General features: G+C 39.2%; 1 protein-coding gene and 1 long non-coding RNA gene across 2 annotated transcripts in view; one reads left to right on the forward strand and one right to left on the reverse strand.

The window, feature by feature from the left end:
* Window positions 1-8,717: 8,717 nt before the first annotated feature.
* On the reverse strand, window positions 8,718-15,777 carry LOC110202519 (uncharacterized). The gene is made up of 3 exons (XR_002322748.2): window positions 14,712-15,777; window positions 13,512-13,593; window positions 8,718-8,924 (listed from the first exon to the last, which is right to left on the reverse strand). It is a non-coding gene; the product is annotated as an uncharacterized LOC110202519 (long non-coding RNA).
* Window positions 15,778-15,835: 58 nt separating this feature from the next.
* CCDC169 (coiled-coil domain containing 169) overlaps window positions 15,836-21,399 on the forward strand; it is a 50,574-nt gene continuing 45,010 nt past the window's right edge. The window contains exon 1 of the mRNA XM_078146168.1: window positions 15,836-15,945. Coding sequence (XP_078002294.1) covers window positions 15,836-15,945 — 110 coding nt within the window. The remainder of the gene's footprint in view (window positions 15,946-21,399) is intronic.

A 21,399-nucleotide genomic window follows, 5' to 3' on the forward strand; every position in this document is an offset into this window, starting at 1 on the left:
GTGGTTTTGCAACATTATAGCACTGTTAAGAAACTAACGGAACTGTGAAGCCAAGATGGTGGTATAGAGAAAGCACTCAGCCAAACTCTCCCAACATTCCCCTCCAAACATCTTTAAAAATAACACCTCAAATAGAATTCTGGAGTAGCAGAGCCAACAAAAAGACAAAGTGAGACATTCCTCTATCCCAAGACAACTTGGGAGGTTAGAAAGTGATCTGTGATGCAGAAGTGGAGCCTTGCTTGTAACCCATATGGATGAAACCCAGTAGTGAGACTAGGTGGTGGTGACAGAAGCAGCAGCAGTAGCAACTTCAGGTGCTCTCAAGCCAGTGACAGTAAGGGGACATGGCAACTGGTCAGAAAGATTACAGGGGACCCCTATGCTAGTACTGGGTGCAGGACTGGATGCTGTTTGACAAATTCACTGCCTATAACCAGTTCTGAATCATAGTTCAAGGGCAAAGAGGTACACTTTTGGTCAAGAGGGAGTAGGAGCCCTGAGAAGCAGTGTTGCTTTTGGTCACAAGAGATTGGGGACCCTGAGGAACAGTATCACTTCTGGTTCCAAGGGAGCAGGAGCCCTAAAAACAGAATCACTTTTGGTCATAAGGGAGCAGGGGCTCTTCCTGGGTAAGGACCAGAGTGAGACCAGGAGAGCAATGACCACAACTCTCCCCAGATCACATCACTTGGTAAGTACTGAAAACATCCAACCCCCCTGAACTACCTCTGAAAACAGTAGTATGAAAAAGCCTGAAGCTTAAGACAGTGCACCTCCCTGTCCCATGTTGAAAACAGAGCCCAACTTAAACATAAAGTTCAAAAATCAAGAAATAGGGTGGAAAAATGGGCCAACAATAAAAAATGAACCTGACTATAAAAAGTTATTATGGGGGCAGCTAGGTGGCTCAGTGGATAGAGCACTGGCCCTGGAGTCAAGAGGACCTGAGTTCAAATGCAGCCTCAGACACTTGACACTTACTGGCTGTGTGGCTCTGGGCAAGTCACTTAACCCCACTGCCTAGCCACAAAAAAAAAAATCATTATGATAGGGTAGATTGAGGCAAACTCAGAAGAAGACAATAATGTGAAAAAACTACAAGCAAAGCCTCAAAGGGAAAAAAAATGAATTGGACACAAGTCTAATAAGAATTTCTTGAGCTAAAGTATTGTCAAAATTAAATGAGTGGTAGAGGAGATTTTAGGTAAAAAAAATGAGAGCAAGGGAAGAAAATTTTGAAAAGACAATAGCTTAGTAAAAGAGGCACAAAAAATACTGAAGAAAATAACACCTTAAAACACAGAATTGGCTAAATGGTAAAAAAAAAAAAGATATAAAAATTCATGGATGAAAAGAACTTAAAAAGCAGAACTGGCCAAATGGAAAAAGAGCTCAGTGATGAAAGTAATTCCTTAAAAATTAGAATTGGACAAGTGGAAGCTAATGACTCCATGAGACATCAAGAAATAATAAAAGTCAAAAGAATGGAAAAAATACAAGAAAATATGAAATATTTCATTGGAAAAACAACTGACCTGGAAAATAGATTAAGGAAAGATGTTAAAGTTATTGGACTACTTGAAAGCCATGATCAAAAAAAGCCTATACATCATATTTTGAGAAATTGTCAGGGAAAATTGCCCTGATATCCTAGAATCAGAGGGTAAACCAGAAATTGAAACAATCTACCAATCACCATCTGAAAGAGATCCCAAGGAAAACTCCCAAGTCAAAGAGAAAATACTTCAAGCAGCCAGAAAGAAACTTCAAATGTCATGGAGCAACAGGATAACACAAGATTTAGCAGCTACCACACTAAAGGAGCAAACGGCTTGAAATATAATATTCTGGAAGGCAAACGGGGCAAATGGGATTATAACAAAGAATAACTTAAACTAGTATAAACTGTCAGGGCAAAAAAAATTAATAAAAGATTTTCAGGTATTCCTGAAAAAAAAGTCCAGAACTGAAAAGAAAAATCTGACTTTCAAATACAAGACTCAAAAGAATCATTAAAAAGGTAAACCTGAAAAAGAAATCATAAGGGACTCAATAACTTACACTTAAATAAACAAAATGTTATATATTTAAATATATAAAATGTATATATTCCCATGTTCCTGCAGGGGAAGATAACATGTAACTTCTAAAATCTTTATTATTATTAGGGCAATTAGAAGGATTCTACATAGAGGGTGCCAGGAGTTGAGTCGATTATGTTGGGATAATGAAAAAAATGTACAGGTGCAGAAGAAATATTCCTTGGGAGAAGGAAGAAGAGAGGGGGAAAATTATCTCACATAAAAGAGGCATGTAATGAAGAGCTTTTTATAATGGAAGGGGAAATGGGAGGGGAGGAGGCAGTGCTACAACCTCACATCTAAATTGGTTCAAAGAAGGAAATACACACACAAAATTGATAATAGAAATCTATCTTACCCAGTGGGGAATTAGGAGGGGAAGAGGAGGCAGAGGAGAATAAAAGGGAGAACAGATTAAAAAAAAAAGGCAGTGGGCAGAAGCAAAACCAAGTTAGAGAAGGATAAACAGAAGAAAATAGGGAAATGCACAGTTAGTAGTCAAACCATGAATGGGATGAACTCACTCATAAAAGAGAAGTGGATAGAAGAATGGATTAGAAACCAGAATTCAACAATATGTCATTTACAAGAAACATACTTGAAACAGAATGATACACAGAGTCTTAAAATAAGAAGCTGGAGAAGAATCAGTAAAAAATGCAGGAGTAGCAATCATGATCTCAGACAAAGCAAAAGCAAAAACAGACTTAATTAAAAGGGATAAGCAGGGAAACTACATCTTACTAAAAGAAACTATAGGCAATGAAGTAATATGGATACTAAACATATGCACCAAATGATATAGCAACCAAATTCTTAAAGGAAAGGTTAAAATTAATTACGAGAGGAAATAGTAAAACTCCACTAGTGAGGGACCTCAGCTTTCCTTCTGAGAGTTAGATAAATCTATCCATTCAATAAGAAAGAAGTTAAGAGGATGAATAGGATTTTATTAATTAGATATGATAGACCTTTAGAGGAAACTGAATAGGAATAGAAGGGTATACCTTTTTCTTAGCTGTACATGGCACCTTCACAAAAACTGATCATTAGGGCATAAAAATCTCACAAGCAAATTCGGAAAAGCATTAATATTAAATGCACCATTTTGAGACCATAATGTAATAAATAGAAATTATATTAAAGGAAGGTCCATGGAAGCATAGATTAAAAAATTAACTAGGAACAAAATAATCTATTTCTAAAGAATGAGTGGGTAAAAGAACAAATCATGTTCAGTGGTTTCCAACTCTTCATGACCCCATGCACCATAGCACACCAGGCCCTCCTATTTTCCAGTATCTCTTAACGTCTGTCAGAGTTCATGTTCATTATTTCCATTACACTATCTGTCTATATCATCTTCTGCTGTCCCCTTTATCTTTTGCCTTCAGTCTCTCCCAACATCAGTGTCTTCCAATGAGTTCTGTCTTCTCATTATGTAGCCAAAATATATGAGCTTTAGTATTTGACTTTCCAGTGAGTAGTCTGAATTAATTTCTTTTTAAGTATTGATTGGTTTGATCTCCTTGCTGTCCAAGGGACTCTCAAGAGTCTAAAAAAATAAATCATAATGAAAGAAATGATTATTTCTCTCAATAACCAATTATTACAATTTTCTTTTTCATTAAGAAGTTACTATACTAACCTGTAGGTTAGTACAGCCAGTCTTTGAAGGACATTACTGATCTTGCCCCCCCCCCAAATTTATCCCACCTAGACCGTCTTATCTAGGTGGAATTGTTACCCCACCAAACTAGAAAAACCTTAAAAAGAGAATCTAATCTAGGTGAATTCCAGTCCATTGTGTTCTGCTCAAGCTTGGAGGGTGAGAGGTGGGAGGTAGATCCATTGTCGAGATTGCCCAAGCTGGGAGTGAGTGATATAATCAAAGTAGCATCTCCCATCCCCACTTTAGAATAGGTCCACTTCTGGTAATATTCATTCTCTCATTATGTTAATGTTAATGAATCAAAGTTGATTGCAGCCAGTTGGGAACACCCACTATTCCAAGGATATATAATAGCATCAAGAGGCCTCCAGGAGGGGTCTTTGGTTATAAGAGAAGGCCAAATGACCATAAAAATTATTAATTACCCGGAAACCAAGTCCTTCGAACTTATTATATGTCACAATAGAAACAATAATTTCATCAAGGAAAATGACAAGACAGCATTCCAAAATTTGTGAGATACAGCCAAAGTGGTAATTAGGGAGAAATTTATATCTAAATGCTTACCTCAATAAAACAGACAAAGAACAGATAAATGAATTGGGCATGCAACTAAAATAGCTAGAAAAATAACAAATTCCCCAATTAAACACCAAAATAGGAGTCTTAAAAATCAAAGGAAGGCAGCTGGGTGGCACAGTGGACAGAGCACCGGACCTGAAGTCAGGAGGACCTGAGTTCAAATCTGGCCTCAGACCAAACACTTGACACTTATTAGCTGTGTGACCCAGTGCAAGTCACTTAACCCCAATTGCCTTAAAAAAAAAAATCAAAGGAGACATTAATAAAATTAAAAGTTGAAAAAAACCCCTCAAACCAACACATAAAACCAGGAGCTAGTTAATTGGTTAATTTGATTTAAAAAAAATTACTAGTATCAAAAATGAAAAGGGTGACTGCAACACCAATGAAGAGGAAATTAAAGCAATTATTAGGACTTATTTTGTTCAATTATATGCCAGTAAAAACTGACAATCTAAGAGAAATGGATGAATATTTTCAAAAATATAAATTGCTCACACTAATAAAAGAAGAAATGTAATAAATAAGCCTGTTTTAGAAAAAGAAATTGAACAACCCATAAATGAGTTCCCTAAGAAAAAATCCTCAGGACAAGATGGATTCACAAGTGAATTCTACCAGACATTCAAGAAATAATCCCAACACTTTATAAAGTGTTTTTAAAAAATAGGTAAAGGAGGGGCAGCTAGGTGGCGCAGTGGATAGAGCACCGGCCCTGAAGTCAGGAGGACCTGAGTTCAAATGCGGCCTCAGACCAAACACTTGACACTTACTAGCTGTGTGACCCTGGGCAAGTCACTTAACCCCAATTGCCTAAAAGCAAAAAGAAAAAAAATAGTTAAAGGAGCCCTATCAATTCCCTTTATGACACAAATATGCTTTTTTTTTTAAATTTTTTTTTGGGGGGGAGGCTAGGCAGTGGGGTTAAGTGACTTGCCCAGGGTCACACAGCTAGTAAGTGTTTAGTGTCTGAGGCCAGATTTGAACTTAGGTACTCCTGACTCCAGGGCCAATGCTATATCCACTGTCCCTATATATATAATTTTTTAAATTTTTAAATTTTGGGGCTTGATCAAGTAGGATTTATACCAGGAAGGCAGGGCTGGTTTTGTATTAGGAAAACTATAAGTATAATTGGCCCAATAGCGAATACAACAAAAATTATGTAATTGTCTCAATAGATGCAGAAAATGCCTTTGACAAAATATAACACCCATTTCTATGAGAAAAAAACACTAGAAAGCATAGGAATAAATGGAACCTTTCTTAAATTGATAAATATTATACATCAAAAACCAAGAGCAAGCATTATCTGTGATGAGTATAAACTTGAAGGCTTCCCAATAAGATCGGGGGAAGCAAGGATATCCATTATCACCACTATTACTTAAGTTGTACTATAAATCCTAGCTATAGCAATAAGATAAGAAAAAAGAAATTGAAGGAATGAAAATAAGCAATGACTAAACAAAATTATCATTCCTTACAAATGATATGATGATATACTTAAGAGAACCCTAGAGTCAGCTAAAAAATAGTTGAAACAGTTAACAACTTCAGCAGTATTTCAGGATAGAAAATAAACCCATACAAATCATCAGCATTTCTATATACTATAAGCAAAGTCCAGCAGGAAGAGAAAGAGAAATTCCATTGAAAATAACTGCAGATAATATAAAATACTTGGGAGTCTGCCTTCCAAGACAAACCCAGGGACACTATGAACACAATTACAAAACACTTCCATAAAAATACAGATCCAAACCATTGGAGAAATATTAATTGCTCATGGGTAGGCTGAACTAATATAATAAAAATGACAGTTCTCCTTAAGTTAATTTACTTATTCAGTGCCATACCAATCAAACCACCAAAAATTATTTTATAAAGTTAGAAAAAATAATAAAATTCATCTGGAAAAATAAAAAGTCAAGACTATTAAGGAAATCAATAAAAAGAAATGTGAAGGAAGGCAGCCCAGCAGTACCAGATATCAAACTGTATTACTAAGCAGTAATCATCAAATCAGTCTGGTACTGGCTAAGAAACAGAGTGGTAAATCATTTGAATAGATTAGGCGCACAATACATAGTAGTAAATGCCCATAGCAATCTAGTTTTTTATAAACTCAAAGATCCAAGCTTTTGTGGTAAGAACTCGCCATTTGACAAAATTTGCTGGCAAAATTGGAAAACATTTTGGCAGAAACTAGGCATAGACCAGCATTTCGCACTGTATGCCAAGCTAAAGTCCAAATGGATAAATGATTTAGGTATTAAGGATGACATCATAAATAAATTAGGGGAGCATGGAAAAAATATCTGTCAGATCTATGGATAAAGGAAGAGTTTATGACCAAACAAGAGATAAAGAAGATCGAAGAAAGTATAATGAATAATTTTGATTATATGGAATTTAAAAACTTTTGCACAAACAAAACTCATGCAGATAAAATTAGAAGGAAAATTGGAAACTGGAGAAAAATTTACAGCAAGTTTCTCTGATGAAGGTATCATTTCTCAAATATATAGGAAACTGAGCCAAATTTCTAAAAATAAAAGCTATTCCCCAGTTGACAAATGTTGAAAGGATATGAACATGCAGTTTTCAGAAGAAGAAATCAAAGCTATATTTCGCCACATGAAAAAATTCTTTAAATCACACTGATTAGAGAAATGCAAATTAAAATAACTCTGAGATACCACCTCACACCTATCAGATTGGCTAACATGACAGAAAAGAGAAATGATAAATGTTGGAGGGGATGTGGAAAAAATGAGACATGTGCATTGTTGGTGGAGTGAACTAGTCCAACCAACCTAGAGAATAATTTGGAACTATGCCAAAGGGGTATCAGACTGTGCATACTCTTTGACCCAGCAATACCACTCCCAAAGAGATCAAGGAAACTGGAAAAGGACTTGTATGTATTAAAATAATTATAGCCCTTTTTGTGGTAGCAAAGAATTGGAATTTGACAGGATGCCCATCAATTGGGGAATGGTTGAACAAGTTGTGGTATATAATTGTGATGGAATTCTTCTTGTTCAGCTATTTCAGTCATATCCAAGTCTTTGTGACCCCAACTGCGATATTCTTAGCAAAGATACTAGAGTGGTTTGCCATTTCCTTCTCCAGCTTATTTTATAGATGAGGAACTGAAGCAACAGGGTTAAGTGACTTGCCCATGGTCACACAGTAAGTGTCTGAGGCCATATTTGAATTCAGGAAGATAAGTCTTCCTGACTTCAAGCCTGGCACTCCACTGTGCCACCTAGCTGCCCATATGGAATACTATTGTCCTATAAAAATGATAAGCTGGATGGTTTCAGAAAAACCTGGGAAGACTTATATAAACTAATGCGAATTATAGTGAGCAGAACCAGAAGAACATTGTTCACAGTAACATCAATGTTGTAAGAATGATCAACTCTGAAAGACTTAGCTACTCTGATCAAGACAGTGATCCAAGACAATTCCAAAGGACTCATGATGAAAAATGATATCCACTTCTAGAAAGAGAGAACTGACAAACTCTGAATGCAGATTGAAGCATACGTTTTTTACTTTCGCTACTTTTCTTGGTTTTTTTAATCTGTTTTCTTTTGCAAAATGGCTAATATGGAAATATGCTGTGCATGACTTCACACGTAGTTTTGATATACAATTGCATGCCTTCTCAGGAGGGGGGAAGGACAAAAGGGAGGGACAAAATTTGGAATTCAAAAATTTTTAAAACGAATGTTAAAATTTTATATGTAATTGGGAAGTGTTTAACAAAATAAAAGTGTAGTTAAAAACAAAAAAAAACCTAACTGAAGAATTCAGAGAAACGTAGGAAGACTTATATGAAATGGTACAAAATGAAGTAAGTAGAAACCTACCCAATATCTACAAGAATATAAATGAAAAGAACAACAACAAAAAATAAATAGAAAAAAATTTAATTACACATACACATACATGTATATATTTGTGTCTGGTGAAAAGAGGAGAAAATGAACCTTTCTTCTATGTATAGGTGAGCAACTATGGGATGGTGGGTGGGACATTGACTATACCATCAGACTTGATTTATGTACTGGTTCACTTTACTCAACTGCCTATTTTTTTCCTTAAATCTTTGTTGCAAGAAATGGCTTGTTATGTAGGAGAGGAGTTATAAATTTGGAAATGAATGTGATTAAAATAAAACTAAATGCACCAATAAAAATAAAAGGCAAACATCAATAAAGGATGAAATAAACATTCTCTATAGCTTGCAAACATTTTTATAGCTATAAAGATGTACTTTTTTGGAAACTCCTTTTTTACTTTTTAAAGTTTTTTGAAAGCTTTTAAAAAAACCTTCATGCAGTAAATTTTCATAAGCATGTAATCAATTTTTATTTAAATAACATTTACAACTATTTTCTGCTATAATACTATGCCACTATTACTTTCTTTACACTGATATTTGGGAGGTCAGCTGAGGCTCTTGGTTCACATAGGGCAGAAGACTCTGAGAAGATTATTTATTGGTTATCTGACATCAGTAAAAGTCCATGGTGACCAACTTTGTTTACAACACACTTATCAACAGGTATCTGAAGTACAAGAAAAAAAAAGATTGAAGATATAATCATTGTTTGAAGGCAACCAAAACTAGAAGGCATGATTCTATATATGTTCATTGTGACAGGTACTTGACTATTTCACTGATGTGGGTAATCTATCTGAAGGTGAAGAGTACAACCCATATATACCTGATAGTCATTGTCCATGTTCTCCCATAAATCCACCCAACATTCTGAGGACCTTCCTCCAGATCTCCTGTATGTTGATACCAATGCAGAATGCAGGTTGCCTAATGAATATACCACATTCTTGCTACGTGCCCATCTTGTTTTTCTGGTCATACATCCCTTATATTGCTTCCCTTTTGCAATTAATTTCTCTTCTGTAATGAGTTGCAGACTCCTTATGCTCACCACATGTATCATGTATCTCCATTTTTCAGTTTGTTTTATTTTTTGGAATCCATGGTATTTTTTTACTCAAAACCATATACTATCACTGGGAGAATATTGGTGTTACAAAGATAGTCCTTTATATCAGTGAGAAGCTTAGGGCCATTCAAAAAGAAATCTGCAAAATCTCCCAAGGACAATGTAGATCACTCTTCCTCTTCAGTCCTGGTTTCAATGCATTGTCCATTTGTACTGTTAGCACAAGACAGGTGTCCTAGTGGACAAGCTGTATACATTGATCATCTGAATGATATATCATAGTGTGGATAATAGGCAGTCTTGATTGACTTGGTTTTTCTTGTGTAGATAGTTAAGCTGAACTCAGGTAGCTAGTTCTCATTTAGGAGTCTTTGCACTGCTCAGGGGCTTGATGCAATCCCTAGGATGGTATCTTTAAGAACACCTTGAAGAACTCACCATCAATAAGGAATTACTCTTCACTTGGACTATGCATTTAACATCCTTTATGACACTAGCAATTATATTTAATAATTTAACAAGTATATGTCTCCCTGTTTTATGTCTTGCTTATTTTATCAGAGAGTCATTGAACAAAATTATCCCTTTTGTTAAATCTTTTAAGGAGTTCTTTGAATTAAAAAAAAACATTTATTAAGCTCTTTCTGTATGCCAGACATCGTGACAAATATGAAGAATACAAATTCAAAAGTAATAGTATCCTTGCCCTCAAGGAGTTACGTTCTAACAGGCAAAGATAACACATAGAAGAGTACCGACCAGGGAAGAGAATTTTGGTTCGGTGAGTCACAAGGATGGCAATCAATGGACAGATACATCCTTACCTGAAGGATTGGTAGCATTGACTTGATTACAGTGCCCAGAGCAAGAGATAAAAAGATGGGTGGAGTTCATATGTCAGGAAAAGTGAAAGATGGCCTAAGTAAATGGCTGGATGGGGTGTGAAACATGGTCTCAGGTAGAGTAGCTAAACTTAGTGGTTGGGTGAGTTTTCAATAACTATCAACTCATTCCTACTATACAAAACTTTTATGAGAATGACCTACACACACATTGAAATCATTCTTGGTGAACATATGTGAAAAGGGAAACATGCAGGTTTTTGAAAATTGTTTTCTACAGCAGACCAACTCTTTACCATAACACGATTAACTGAAAGTCTTTAGAGAGTACGAAACCTCTATTGTGCTTATCATTTGGTTGACTAGCAAAAAGAAGACTTCCATATCTCAATATACAGGCTTTATCTGCCCCCTGGACTCCAGTCCTATACTACCAGCTGCCCACTAGACATCTCCAACTGAATGTCCTATAGGCATCTCAAACTCAGTATGTCCATAATAGAACGCATATTTCTCTTCTCAACTTAGGCCAACTCCAACCTTCCCTATTTCTGTTGAGTGTGTCACCTTTCTTCTAGTCATTCAGGTTCTCAATCTTTGGAGTTATCCTTTTCCCTCACTACCTATCAATTGCCTAATCTTGTCAATTTTACTTCTTTAATCTGTCCCCTTTTCTGATTTCCATCACAATAGCCTTTTATTGATTTCTCTACCTTCAGTTTCTCTCCTCTCCAATCTATACAGCTGCCTTACAGCTGCCTAAGTGATATTCCTAAAGGGTCTAACCATGCTACATCTCTTTTTTACTTTCTAAGATAACATACGAATTCCTCTAATGGGTACTTAAAGCCTTCCCCTTCACACATCCTTAGACCCTGACAAACTGGCCTTCTTGCTGCTTCTAAGCAAAATCAGATGTGATTTTGTGATGTGATACCCTCCATTTCCTGTCTAGGAGCCTTTATGCAGGCCTCAAATACCCTTTCTCCTCACAGCCATCTCTTTGAAGCCCTAGTTCCCTGCCAAGCTCAGCTCAAATACTGCCTCCTACATGAAGTCTTTTCTGTCCCTCCAGTTATTAGTGCCTTCTTACAAAAACTGCCTTTATTTATTCTGTATATACTTATATGTGTATATGCTATCTCTCTTGATAGAAGGTAAGCTTCTTGAGGACAGGAACTATTTTCATTTTTGTCTTTATATCCCCAGCACCTCACACATAATAGATGTTAAATAAATGCTTGTCAATTGATCAACTTCCTAATAAATCACCTTGAATGTCACTCCACTACTCATATAGCTCCTGTACTTAGAAAATAAAATGGGATGAAATTCCTCCCTTTACTTAGAAAACAAAATACAAACTTATTCTGACATTCAAGACTCTCCAAAATCTGGCTCTAAACTACTTTTCCAGCCATATTTCTTCCAGCTTTCCCTTATTCAGAGCTCTTAAGTCACTTATTGCCTTAACTCCCCTAAAGATACTACATCTCTGCCTGCCCTCTCTCAAAGAGATCTCTCAATTTCTCCAACTTTAGTGGTAGAAGATCAGGGATCAGTTTGCTCCTTGCTTTTACAATGGCTTCTGATTTTGCCTTTAACTTTGAGATTAAGCATATGAATGTCACCCTTCTCCTCCAAATAAAACCTCCTTTATTTGTTCTCTCAAGCTGACACATTCATGAAATCTTTCCACCTACCTAGACTTTTAATTGCTCAACTCTCCCCATTTCAATCAGTCTAACAGTCATCTACTTACTAAATTGAACTCCCTACCTTATACCCATGGCCAGCTAATTTCAACTGCCCATATCAAACTTCTAGATTCTTTTGCTCCCTCCCATAGTACTAATTCCCTAACCCTGAATTACTACCTACAGTCTATTTCTTCTGGCCCTACTCCTTGGCTGTAGAATACTGCTGGAGAAATACACAAAGTTGAAGTGTGAGACATGTAATACACATGTAATAGACAAACAATGAACTGCCAAGCAAGTAAGTGGTACAGGCAATAAATAGGTCAGAATGAGAAGAGACTAATTTGGATTGTAGTAATTGGGGAAAAGTTCATAAAGGAGGTGTGACTTGAGCACCTGAACACAATGGAATAGTTTTTGGAGCAAATTTAAATTAGTTTCCTTGCAACCTTTGATTACATTTACTTATATGGATTCTAGCTTCATATTTATTTCTTCCTTTTTCCCCTCTATTTTCTGTGTATGTCTCTTCCATTCTCTATGTATGTCTTTTCTTTCCATTTTGTAAAATGTCTCTTCTCCACTTTGCAGTCTCACTCTCAATTCCCATCACTGCCCCTGACTTTAACTAAAATGGAGTAAATCTTTTGAGCATCTTACATTTATTGTTCCACATATTTTGAATGTCATATTAATATACAATTGTAAACATTGTTTTGCCAATGCATCTTAAGGGCAATAAGACCTTTCGGACTTGCAGTTGAAACCTTTCATAAGTGTCATCTTCCTCCATCAAAATATAAACTCCTTGAGAGCAGGGATTTGTCTTACTTGTTCTACTTGTATCACCAGTGCTTAACACATAGCAAGCACTTAATAAATGCTTCATTACTTCATTCTGTAATCCCAGTCCCAAAGCAAATGAGCATGGCACTCTCTTCTAACTGGTGGAGATGAATACCCTGCCATGCATGAGGGATGGAGTGGAGTTAATGAGAGAGAAAATTGCAGTCTTCAAATAATCTTTGAGTCACTCCAAGCTTGGAATTGCTTTGGGTGCTTCTGGCTTCCAGCTTTGAGAGAGAAGATGGGAGAGGTAGACCCCACTTCAGGTTACTGAAGGAAGACTCTGGAAAGACATGAGTGAAAACTGGAAGTCTTTGTCATGTCCCTATCCCTAGCCTGTTACTCTAGAGACTTTGGGAAGTTTCCCCTTGGATGGAATCTAGAACTCTTTCTTGCTTGAGCTGAGCAGCCTCAATCTCATTGTGAGAGCTTCTTCACTCTGTGAGGTATATATTTCCTCCTATGTATACCTTCTTTGATTTCTGTTTTGCTGTCTATCTTGATATGTGGGTTTTCTTTGATAATTCCTTTGTTTGTTGACTGTGGAACTAGTATTTGATGGAGGGAGAGTTGGTGCATGATTTTTTTTGTTTACAGATAATTGTGCACTCAGTGCAGCCTCTGAGGCTGAGATGCAACAGCCTATGCACTGGCTCTTTGCTCTTTGCACTAACTTTGGGCTGACAGTTAACACCAAGAAAGCAGGTTTTCTACCAGCCGGCACCACACCATCCATATGTGGAACGATCAGTTACAGCAAATGAGGAATATTGAATGCTATGAATACGTTAACTTACCTTGGCAGTATACTTTCCAGGGATGCACATATAGATGATAAGGTTGACACATGCATTGTCATTGCTCTGTATTTGGGAGTCTCTGAAGGAAAGTATGAGAAACAAGAGACATTAGACTGCCTACCGAAGTGAAGGCCTCATTGTTGTATGCCTGTGAAACCTGGACAGTATACCAGCACCATGCCAGGAAACAGAATCCCTTCCATTTGAATTGCCTACGGAAGATTCTGAAGATGACCTAGCAAGATAATGCCGCAGACACTGAGGTCCTTTCTTGAGCTGAACTGCCAAGCATTCAAACCAGAGAGTGCAAATCTGATGGGCTGACCATGTTATTCAAATGCCAGAAGTAACATTTGCCTAAACGCTTGTTTTACAGAGAACTCACACAAGGCAGGTGCTCACATGGAGGTCAGAAGAAGCAATACAAGGTCTCTCTGAAGAACTTTGGAATCAATTGTGAGACATGGGAGACATTGGCACAGGACCACCCAGCATGGCATATCCACATCAAAGAAGGTGCTGTACTTTATGAGCAAAGCAGGATTTCAGTAGCTCAAAAGAAATGTGAGATGTGCAAATTTAGGGACATCTCTACTCAAAATGTTCACATAGACTATTTGTGCCCAACCTGTAGTAGAGCCTTCCAAGCTCGCATTGGTCTGATCAGTCACAGTTGGACACACTAACTTTAACACTTGACTCTAACATAGTAATGTCATTTTGGTCCTCTTTCAGCACGAAGGACAACAGCTAAACAATTCTACCCTGGTATACCCTCTTTTTGAAGACAGCAGAGTGGCCTCCAGGCTCCTCCGTCTGGCAGGAGAAGGGGAGAGGGGAAAAGAGGATAGAGATGTCTGTTCTGCCTCCCTTCCTTGCTAGATGTGGTGGATAGCCCTTCTTACAATTCATTGAAAGTATCTGAAACAATAAGGCCCATATGCTCTCAGGAATGAAAGGTGGGCCATATAACAGAAAGATCACTTGATTTGGAATCATAAGACCTGAACTACCTGTCTGAGCTTCAGTTTCCTCACCAGCAAAATAGGGAGGTACTCCTTCTCTGCCCTCTTCCCACTTGTGTGAGCACCAAGGACTGAAATCTACTACTCATACCAAGTATCAACTGATCCCCAGATTAGTATACATTTGTGTATTCTGTATCAGGTGTACGAGCTCCTTGGGGCCAGGACTCACCTATCTCCTTCCCCCACCTTCCCAGGTTGCCAAAGGAGATCAATTAACACAAATTGGACTCAGGGGTTGGGGAAAAGCAGGAGGATGGACTGTATGAAGTTGGTCTTTGGGCTACAGAAAATCCCAATCTTAAAATTGCCCAGGATGAAAGAAAATGACCTTTGCTCTATGATAAGAGCTAGGAAGGGAACAGTCTTTCTCCCACTCCTTTCTTAAAGACAGTCAAATAACTAGACCAAGATCACCCAACAGCTGAGTGACACCCATAGAGGGGGGTGGGAAGGAAGGGGAGGTGAGGGACCCTCAGAAAGGAAAGAACGCTCGTTGGGCAATTTCTCTAAGCCAGTCAAAGTGATACCGGTGCTCGCCAATCACAGAGCCGAAAGGCGGGGCCGTATTGTTCTACTTCACCAATCAGGGAAAGCCATCGAAGGTTGCGGAGCCCAGAAATCGAGGGCTCTCTCGTCCTTCCCTCAGATCTTGCGGGTCCTCATGGGGACGTCGCGGGACGGCTTGGCGCTCCTGTGGCATCTCTCGGTGTGCTCGCAATCCCCGTTTCCTTTCGCCTACGAACCCCCTTCTCCGCAGCCCCTGTCCAGTGCTTCCCATCGTCCAGGCTTCTTGCGTCCTCGGGGGCGTTTCCCCGGGGGCTGGGTGGCGGGGTCTGCCGGTCTTCGGGTCCCTCCAAAGGGGGCTAGGAGGGTCCGGGCTACGTTACTATGGAGTTTGAGGCTCGCCTTAGTGACGGCGCCGCTTCAGAGGAGAGTCTTCCCCGGACTTCGTCCCGCGCTCGCCTTTCCAGGCCAGCCCCTCGACCAAAAAGGTGCGGGAGCTTAGTGAGCTCAAAATTATGGCGGAAGGAAGAGGGGACATTTTGGGCAGTTGCACCACCGACCGCCTTAGATTGGAGTTACTGGAGGAAACTCGACTGAAGTGAGTTGGAAAGAAACAAGGACAAAGTGCCGGATGGAGTTCATAGAGAGATTATCCTCCCAAGCCACCTGTGCCTCGGAGGTAGCTGGGGTGGCTGATGCTTGCAGAGCTCCCTTACGCTTTACTCCTAGTGAAAATGCCTAAGCCCCTCCTATCGCCTCTTCCTCCCCGCCCACTTCCAGCCCTGGCTGATGGCCAAGAGTCTGCAGAAGACCCCAGTCCAAATCCTAAAGACGCCTGAGCTGCGGAGCTTGATAAATTCGCTTTACCCATTCTGGGACTCAGTTTCCCCATCTGAAAAGTGAGAGCTTTAGACGAAGATGATCTTTAGGGTTCCCCACCAACCTTGAATCTTGTAACGCCTGTGTGAATGTCACCTTTCTACCAGAAAGATAACCCAGAATGAAACCGGCAAACAGCGTAAATCTTTTGAATTAGTAGTATTTCCACTGTCTTGAAACTAATGGCCCTATTTCACACAATTGCAACTTTGAATAGGAAGAATTTCGAGGGATTCATTCGCCCTAATGCGGATTGGGGCTGTTTTATAGCCTAGAATCAACTGCGGTATCTCACACAATTCTAACTTTGTGTACAGAAATTTCAGTACATGTATTCACTTGGGGATTCATGTTCACTAACCAGGATCAGGGTATATATGACCTGGAACTAATTGCCCTTACACAATTATGATGTCTAATAGTACTAATTTCAATACATATAGACAGGGGCTTCATTATTCTTATTCCTTTTATCCAGGCAAGACCTGGATGAAAATTCGGCAAAGGAGCAAAGTAAGACAAGAAAAGAACCAGGCTAGAGGAGTGTCATGGAAACCTAGGAAGAAAGTAGTATCAAGGAAAAGAGAGTGATTGACAGTGTCAGAGGCTGCAAAAAAGGTCAAGAAGGGTGAGGATTGAGGAAAAGAACATTACATTTGGCAATTAAGAAGCCACTGGTAACTTTAGAGAGAGCAGTTTGTATTGAATGATGAGATTAGAAGCCAGACAGAGAATTAAGAAGAGAATGAAAGGAAAAGAAGTAGAATCACTGAATGTAAAAAGCCTTCTCTAGGAAAAAGAGAAGAGACATATGAAATGGTAGCAAGGATGGATGGATGAAGTTGAAGGATTTTGGAAGGTGGAGGAGACAGGCATGTTTGTAGGCAGCAGGGAAACAGTTAGTAGACAGGGAGAGAGGGAAGAGAAATGATAGTGAGGATGATAGTGCCTATTGTTTAATGGACAAGACAGTCTGGAATGGGATCACATGGGGGGGGTAGGGGATGGAGTTTGCCTTGGCAAGGAGAAGGGCCACCTCTTCACGTCAGACAGAAGTGAAGGAGAAAATAGTGCCAGAAGACATCTGGAAGATGTGATATAACTGGGAAGATAGGAACTCTTGGTGAATGACCTCATTTTTTTTTTCAGAGGGAAGAGGAGCAATAGGTCTTTTAAGGAGAGATGAAAAGTTTTGGAAGAGCTGCTGTCCTGAATGGGATAGTGAGTTAATTAGGGTGTTGTGAAAGGATTGATCTGCCACAGCGAAGGCCCAATTGAGATTATGTAATGTAAATTTGTAGTAGATCCAGTAAGCATAATTTAGTGTGCTTATTTTTCTCCATCTTCGTTCATCAGCATGTAAAATAGGACTGAAGGCAGCAGATGGTGGAAATAGCCCAAGGTTAGGTCATGGCAAGGTAAGAAGAGAGGCCACCAAAGAGTCAAGATGGTAAAGGGAAGAGAATGTAGCTAGTGCAAGGGTGATGGTTCAGGTTAAATTACAATACTATGCTGACTATGTCTACTACAAATTCTTATCATCTAATCTCAGCTGCCTCTCACTGGTACATGGCAAACTTTTTTTATTCTTCTTTGATTCTATTATCACTGTCCTCAGCAGCCTTCCTGATCCTTTCCTTTTCTCCTAATGTCTCCTCTATCACTATTTCAACACAGATGTCCTCATCTTCTAGTTTACTGAGAAAATAGAGGCTGCCATGAACTCCTTCTGCTCTCCTATTCTATACCTCAAAACTTTTCTATATATATATATATATATATATATATATATATATATATTTCTATATATATTCACTCATCCTCTCTTCCTTCACTACTCCTAACTCTGAGGAAGACATAGCCCTTCTACTTTCCATGAACAACACTTCTGTCTGTGTCTTCAATCCCATTCCCTAAGCTTCTCATCAATAGCTTCCTAATTACTTTCTCTGCTTCCATTTTTACCTGGTTTGCATTACATAGTCCACTACAGGATGTGCCAAAGTGATATGCCTAAAGAATGCAGCTGGCATGTCTCTTCCCTGATCAAGAAACCCAATTGGCCAGCTAGTGCCTCTAGGAACAAATACAAACCATTCCTTGGTTTTGTATTTGAAACATCTGCTACCCAGTATGGTTATCAAATTCCTACCACCTATGTCATACTTTCATAGTGACTGTGATATTTGATTTCTGACTGTTGTTCAGTTGTTTTCAGTTGTGTCCAACTCCTCGTGACCCCATTTTCTTGGCAGAGATACTAGAGTGGTTTGCCATTTCCTTCTCCAGCTCATTTTACAGGTAAGAAAACTGAAGCAAATAGGGATAAGTGACTTGCCCAGGATCACACAGCTACTAAAGTATCTGATGTCAGATTTGAACTCAGGAAGATGAGTCTTCTGATTTCAGGCCCAGTACCTTATCCACTGCATTACTTAAGTCAACTACTCTTCTCTACTCTCCCTCCTGGCCCCCATTGCTTGTCTCACCCTCATCTTCCTTGACCCTCTCTCATGTCTACAACTCAGTTCATCTTGTCCCTCCCATTATATGCCCACTAGGATTCCCATACCATACCAGACTTCATCCTTTATTTTGAACCTCTTCCTTTCATGCTCTTTCCATCTTGTAGTACTCATTGATACCTGGCTTCTCCTGAATGATAATAGTACATCCTTGACCATCCTGTCCAGCACGGACTCCACTTTCTCTGATACCCTGATCATAGCAGTTGGGGAGTTGGAGGGGGGAGTCAATATACTTCTTGCTTGCCACTGGCAATTCCAGGCTCTCCCTTTGCTGCCATCACTGCACAACTTCTTTGAAGTTCAAAATCACTCCATCAAAATTTATTCTCTATTGAGATAGCAGAATGGAGGTCAATTTCCCTCCTTACTCAAGGCTATTAGTGCGTGGTTCACTGTCTTTCTCTGATTTCTGTCCTTCAACATTTATGTCGAAGTTCTATCAAACAATCTAACCTCCCAATTCTAAAATTTCAAATTTCAGATTCTACTCAACCTAAAACATGCTGAAGGATGATTATACCCTAGTTCATGCCATGACCCATATCCATGTTAAAAAAAACTGACATTCCTCTAGATCTGACCATAATCTCCTATCGTTCTGTCTTTCCCTATGCCTTACTGCTCCTAAATCTATTCTTCATCATCATTGTGACCTCCAGTCCCTCCAAACCTCAGCCTTTTTTCAAGGCCAGTTCTGCTGTTCTGACTTTCCATTTTACAGACTTAGGACCCTGAGCAGTGTACCGCCACAGTGTACTCTATTCTCAAATCACTTCTGCCTTGTCCTCTGGCTGCTCATGTTTTGCCAAACCCAATCTTGGATTATTCCCACCACCTACTTCTTCTTGGGGGCAGCTAGATGGTGGGCCCGGAGTCAGGAAGATTCATCTTCCTGAGTTCACATTTGGCCTCAGACAAGAGCTATGTGACCCTAAGCAAGGCACTTAACTCTGTCTCAGTTTTCTCATCTGTGAAATGAGCTGAAGAAGGAAATGAATGGTAAACCATTCCAGTATCTTTGCCAAAAAACCCCCAAACAACCCCAAATGGGGGCAGACATGATTGAAAAACAACTCAACAAATTCTTCTGCTCCTATTAATGTGCTTCTGATAGGAGTTGTAGGAATTCATGCAAATGAGCTGACTAGATTCACTACAGATGTATCCAGTCTAACCTCAGCTAGGCCCTTACTGAAGCTGAATCAAGGAAATTCTTTTACTACTCTCTAATTCCCTATCCTACTCATCACAGAGGTGATTTTGAACTGTCTCCATTCTTCTTAAATCCCCACATCTTTTCCTTCCCCCAACTTTTTAGCTGAATACTTTGCCTCATAATTTACCAAAAAAAAAAAAAACCCTGAGGCAATAGCTGCCTTACTCTTTATCTTAAAACCTCTTTCCATCATTCCCTACTCTCTCCTCTTTTATTCCAGTCTCTGATAATGACATGGGCTCTCCTTACCAGGACTAGACCCACTTCCCTCAGACACCAGTTGTATAACTTTAGGTAAGTCACTTAATCTTTCTCAGCCCCAGTTTACACATCTGTAAAATGAAGGTGATTTGGATTCTATGGCTTCTAAGGTCCTTTCTATTCCTAAATCTATGATAACAGGTGTCCTTGATCCTACCCCCTCTTGAGTGCTTCAGCAGATTGTTCCTTCAATCATCCCCTCTAGTTATAATCTTAAATCTTACCCTACCTACTGGTTCTTTCCCAGCTGCTTTCAAATATGCCTGTCTCTCTCCTCTTTCCTTAAAAAATACCTTAACTGATTTCTGCAATCTCTTCAAACTGTCGTTGTGATATCTCTCCTCCATTTCTCAGCCAAACTCCTAGGAAAACCTATTTATTCTTCATTTTCTTTCCTCCCATTCCTTTCTCAAACCTTTGCAAGTCTGGCTTGCTACCTCATCACTCAGCTGAAACTGCTAGCTCCAAAGTCATCTCTCCAATAAACTTCCTCTACACTATCCCTCCTCGCCCCTCTCAAAGACCTCATAATTGCCAAATCAGATAGTTTTTCTCACTCCTAATCCTCCTTGAGCTCTCTGCTGCATTTGACATTGTTGGCTACCATCTCTTCCTCCATATACTTTCTCCTCTGGATTTTCCAGACACTGTCCTCTCCCAGTTCTCCTCCTACCTGTCTGCCCTCAGTTTCTTTTGCTGAATCATCATCCATATCACTCCCCTGCTCCCCAACTGTGGGTGTACCTCCAAGGCTCATTTTGGGGCCCTTTTCTCTTTTTATAGAGGTCATCTCCCCTGGGTTTTACTATGATCTCTCTGCAGATGACCCTCAGATTTCTCCATCCAGCCACAGTCTCTATTCTGATCCCCAGCCCTGCATCACCAACTGCCTATTGCACATGTCGAATAAGATGTCCCAGAGATACTTCAAACCCAATAGTTTCAAACAGAACTCTTTATCTTTCCCCTTCAAGCCCAACCCTCTTCCAAAGTTAAATATTTCTGTCAAGGGCATCACCATTTTCCTAGTCTCCCAAGAGTTTGCAGCTTTAGCACTATTCTCACTCTTCCCAATTCCATGTATCTCAACAGCTGCCAAATCTCATCATTTCTGTCTTATGTCTGTCCCTTTCACAACTCTCATAGCCCCCACTTTAGTTCAGGTCCCTGTCACCTCTCCTGGATTATTTCAATGGCCTAATTGGTCTTCCTGTCCCAAGTCCCTCCTAATTTCATTCTGTTCTCCACATAGCTCCCAGCTCAAGTCTTATTGTCTCCAAGTCTAGCTGTGTATTCACTATGCTAACTAGAATGCATTCCCTCCTCACTCTTTCTTGTGGATTCTCTTAACTTCAAGGGAAGAACTACTTTCTACAGGAATTCTTTGCTGATTCTCCCAGCTGCAAGTGCCCTTCCTCCTTAAGATAACATTCCTTTTGTATTCTGTGTGTATGTGTGTGTGTATATAT

The sequence above is a fragment of the Phascolarctos cinereus genome, unplaced genomic scaffold (genome assembly GCF_003287225.1).
Source record: "Phascolarctos cinereus isolate Bilbo 61053 unplaced genomic scaffold, phaCin_HiC Scaffold_726;HRSCAF=1367, whole genome shotgun sequence".
NCBI classification, from domain to species: domain Eukaryota; kingdom Metazoa; phylum Chordata; class Mammalia; order Diprotodontia; family Phascolarctidae; genus Phascolarctos; species Phascolarctos cinereus.